The sequence below is a fragment of the Calidris pugnax genome, unplaced genomic scaffold, assembly GCF_001431845.1.
Source record: "Calidris pugnax isolate Ruff unplaced genomic scaffold, ASM143184v1 scaffold77, whole genome shotgun sequence".
Lineage (NCBI taxonomy): Eukaryota > Metazoa > Chordata > Aves > Charadriiformes > Scolopacidae > Calidris > Calidris pugnax.
In genome coordinates this window covers 193,829-197,586 of record NW_015090788.1, presented here as the reverse complement: position 1 = coordinate 197,586, position 3,758 = coordinate 193,829, and the positions used below count along the sequence as shown (strand labels likewise).

Sequence of the window (3,758 nt, the reverse complement as noted above, 5' to 3'; positions counted from 1 at the left end):
CCCCTTTTCCCTCCCCCCCCCCCAACATTTAAGGTCGTGGCGCTGGAGGGGACCAACAGCACCGGGAGGATGATGGTGGTCTCCAAGCTCTACGAGGTGACTTTGGCCCCACTGATGGGTTTGGGGGCTGATTTCTTTTTTTGGGGTGAAAAAGGAGGATTTTGAGGCTATTTCTGGTTTATTTGCAGGGGGTGCCACTTCCCTTCCACACCCCCACAGAGCCGGCCCCAGGTGAGCTTTCCCCGCGGAGGTTTAAAGCCGGGAGGGGTTAAACCTTCCTGTCAGGCCAGAGGGTCCCCAAAACCTCTCTTTTTGTCCCCAAAACCTCTCTTTTTGTCCCCAAAACCCTTCCCTTCTGTCCCCACAGAGCAGAGGATGGTGTTGGTGGCCTGTGGACCCTACACCACCTCCGACAGCATCACCTACGAGCCCCTCACCGACCTCCTGGAGGTCATCGCCCGCGACCGCCCCGACGTCTGCATCCTGGTGAGGGGGGGGGTAATGAATGTAAATAATTTACTAATTATTTACATTCATTAAACCAATTAAATATCCTAAAACAAGATACCACAGCAGGAAAGTGCAGTCAAGGTTTCAAAACCTGAAAAATCGGCGTAAAAAAGCGCCGTGTGGGGAGAGAGGCAGCTCGGGCGTGAGCTCAAACCACCTGTTTTTCATCCCAAAGTGCCAAAACGTCCATTTTTTTACCCTAAAATGACAAAAAAAGCCCAGTTTTTAGAGCGAATCGTGCCCTTTGAGCACCCCAGGAGCCAGATCCTGGTTTCCTGCTGCTTTGATCGGTCTCCCCTTTTGCCCCGACCGTTTTGGGGTTGTGGGATAAAATTTGAGCTTCATTAATAAGAATAATTTTTTAAAATTTACCTTTTTTGGGGGGTTTAACACAATTAATTTGGGTTTTGGGGCTGGTGACACCTGGGGATGCCCCGGATTGTGGTTTTCTCTGATTTTTTTCATCGTTTCTTCGCAGTTTGGGCCGTTCCTGGATGCCAAGCACGAGCAAGTGGAGGTGAGGAAGACTCCGGGGCACCCATGGGTGCCCCCCTCCCCCAGGACCTCCATGGGATGTTCTAAAAGCTTGATTTTTTCCCCCCAAAATTCCTCCATCCGTGTGGATTTTGGGGTTGATCCGTGGGGCCGGGCTCCGGAAGGACAAAGCGGCCGCGGGAGGTTGGGGGGGAGATGTCCCAAAAAAAAAGTCCTCAAATTCCTCAATTTGAGGGGGGAATTCCTCAAATCTCCTCGTTTTCCCTCAATTTTTAGAACTGCCAGCTCCTGGGCTCCTTCGCCGATGTCTTCAAGCTCTGCCTGAAGATGATCATCGAAGGGACACGAAGGTAGGTAGCTCCTCCTTTCCACATGTCACTTTTTGCCCAAAAACTCCTTTTTTATCACCAAACAGGAGGTTTCCACCGATTCCCAGGCGGGAAACAGGCAGCAGAGGGAGAAAAATCATGAGATTTTGGTTAAAAGCCTCGTTAACGGGCTCTGAAATGGAGGAGGGGGGCGGCCAGTTGGAGCCCCAGGGGAGAAACACCTTTCCCACAAAAGCAAAGTGGGTTTTGGGGGGATTTTAACAGATTTTGGGGCTTTTCACTTCCAGAATGCCCCAAAATGGTCTATTTTTGAGGGGGTCTGGCTGTAATTTCCTCGGAGAAGTGCTGGTTGTGGCTGATGAGCTGTTCCTCGGCTTCACCTGTAATTAATCACCTCGTTTTTTCCCTCTTTTTCCAACCTCATTGACTCTCAGCTCATTTTTGTCCCTAAATTCCCTCTTTTTCCCTTTTTTTCCCAGTTCTTGCCTCATCATTCTCCCTAAACTGCCTGTTTTTTCCCTCTTTTTCTTTTTTTGACAGCTCTGGGTTCATCTTTATCCCTAAACTGCCTGGTTTTCCTTCTTTTTGTCCAACGCCGTCAACTCGCAGCTCGTGGTTGTCCCCAAATTCCCTGGTTTTCCCTTTTTCCCCAGTTTCTTGCATCATTGTCCCTAAATCCCCTCTTTTTCCCCCGTTTTTTCCCCTGGCAGCACGGGGTCCCAGCTGGTCCTGGTCCCCTCCCTGCGCGACGTCCACCACGACTTCGTTTACCCGCAGCCGCCCTTCTCCTGCCCCGACCTGCCCCGGGACGACAAAGCGGTAATAAACCTCCTTTTTACCCCAAAAAACACCCATGGCAACATTTTTTGGGGGTGTTGGGGTGGGTTTTGGGGTGGATTTGGGACTTTTAGGGCTGGTTGAGGGGTGTTTTAAGGAAAGCTCAGGGTGGTTGTGAGCATTTTAGGGCAAGTTTGGGGTATTTGAGGGAAGCTCAGGGCGGTTGTGACCATTTTAGGGTGGATTTGGGGCCATTTAAGGCAGATTTGGGGTATTTGAGGAAACCCCAGGGTGACTGCAGTGTTTTGGAGATGGTTTTGGGGTAGGTTTTGGGGGTTTTGGGATTGGTTTAGGGGTGTTTACAGAAAGCTCAGGGTGGTTGTGAGCATTTTAGGGCAGGTTTGGGGGCCATTTAGGGCAGATTTGGGGTATTTGAGGAAAGCTCAGGGTGGTTGTGAGCGTTTTAGGGCAGATTTGGGGCCATTTAGGGCAGATTTGGGGTATTTGAGGAAAGCTCAGGGTGGTTGTGACCGTTTTAGGGCAGGTTTGGGTATTTGAGGAAACCCCAGGGTGACTGCAGTGTTTTTGGAGCCGGTTTAGGGGTATTTTGGGGTCGGTTTGGGGTGTTTTGGGATTGGTTTCGGGGTGTTTAAGGAAAGCTCAGGGTGGTTGTGAGCATTTTAGGGCAGATTTGGGGCCATTTAGGGCAGATTTGGGGCATTTGAGGAAAGCTCAGGGTGGTTGTGACCGTTTTAGGGCAGATTTGGGGTATTTGAGGAAAGCCCAGGGTGACTGCAGTGTTTTGGGGGTATTTTGGGGTCGGTTTGGGGTGTTTTGGGATTGGTTTAGGGGTGTTTTGGGGTCGGTTTGGGGTGTTTTGGGATTGGTTTAGGGGTGTTTAAGGAAAGGCAAAATGCAATTGCGACTGTTTTAGGGCAGATTTGGGGAAATCCCAGCCTGATTCCAGTGTTTTGGAACCAGCTTTGGGGGGTATTTTGGGGTGGATTTGGGGCGTTTAAGGAAAGCTCATGGTGAGCTTTGACCATAATGGTGATTGTGACCATTTTAGGGCAAGTTTGGGGTGATTTGGGGCAGATCTGGGGCGATTTAGGGCAGATTGGGGGTATTTGAGGAAATCCCAATGCGACTGCAGCGTTTTGGGTACAGGTTTTGGGGGGCATTTTAGGCCAGGTTTGGGACAATTATGGAAAGCTGAGCACCTTGGGGTTGTTTTTGGGCACTCGGGGTCGTTTTGGGGCACTTTGGGGTCGTTTGGGGGCACTTTCTGGTCGTTTTAGGGCGCTTGGGGGTGTTTTAGGCCACTTTGGGGTTGTTTTAGGGCACTTTCTGGTCGTTTTGGGGCACTCGGGGGTGTTTTGGGGGCACTTTCTGGTCGTTTTGGGGCACTTTGAGGTCATTTTAGGGCACTCGGGGGTGTTTTGGGGACATTTTCTGGTCATTTTGGGGCACTCGGGGGTGTTTTGGGGACATTTTCTGGTCATTTTGGGGCACTCGGGGGTGTTTTGGGGGCACTTTGGGGTCATTTTGGGGCACTCGGGGGTGTTTTGGGGGCACTTTGGGGTCATTTTGGGGCACTCGGGGGTCGTTTTAGGGCACTCGGGGGTGTTTTGGGGGCATTTGCTGGTG

The 3,758-nt window shown here is 51.0% G+C and overlaps 1 protein-coding gene across 1 annotated transcript in view; it reads left to right on the top strand.

Moving 5' to 3' along the window:
* Window positions 1-3,758, top strand: part of POLA2 (polymerase (DNA directed), alpha 2, accessory subunit) — a gene marked incomplete at its 5' end in the record, with an annotated part of 29,060 nt that overhangs the window by 7,863 nt on the left and 17,439 nt on the right. The window contains 2 exons of the mRNA XM_014966560.1: window positions 1,282-1,355; window positions 2,045-2,153. Coding sequence (XP_014822046.1) covers window positions 1,282-1,355; window positions 2,045-2,153 — 183 coding nt within the window. The remainder of the gene's footprint in view (window positions 1-1,281; window positions 1,356-2,044; window positions 2,154-3,758) is intronic.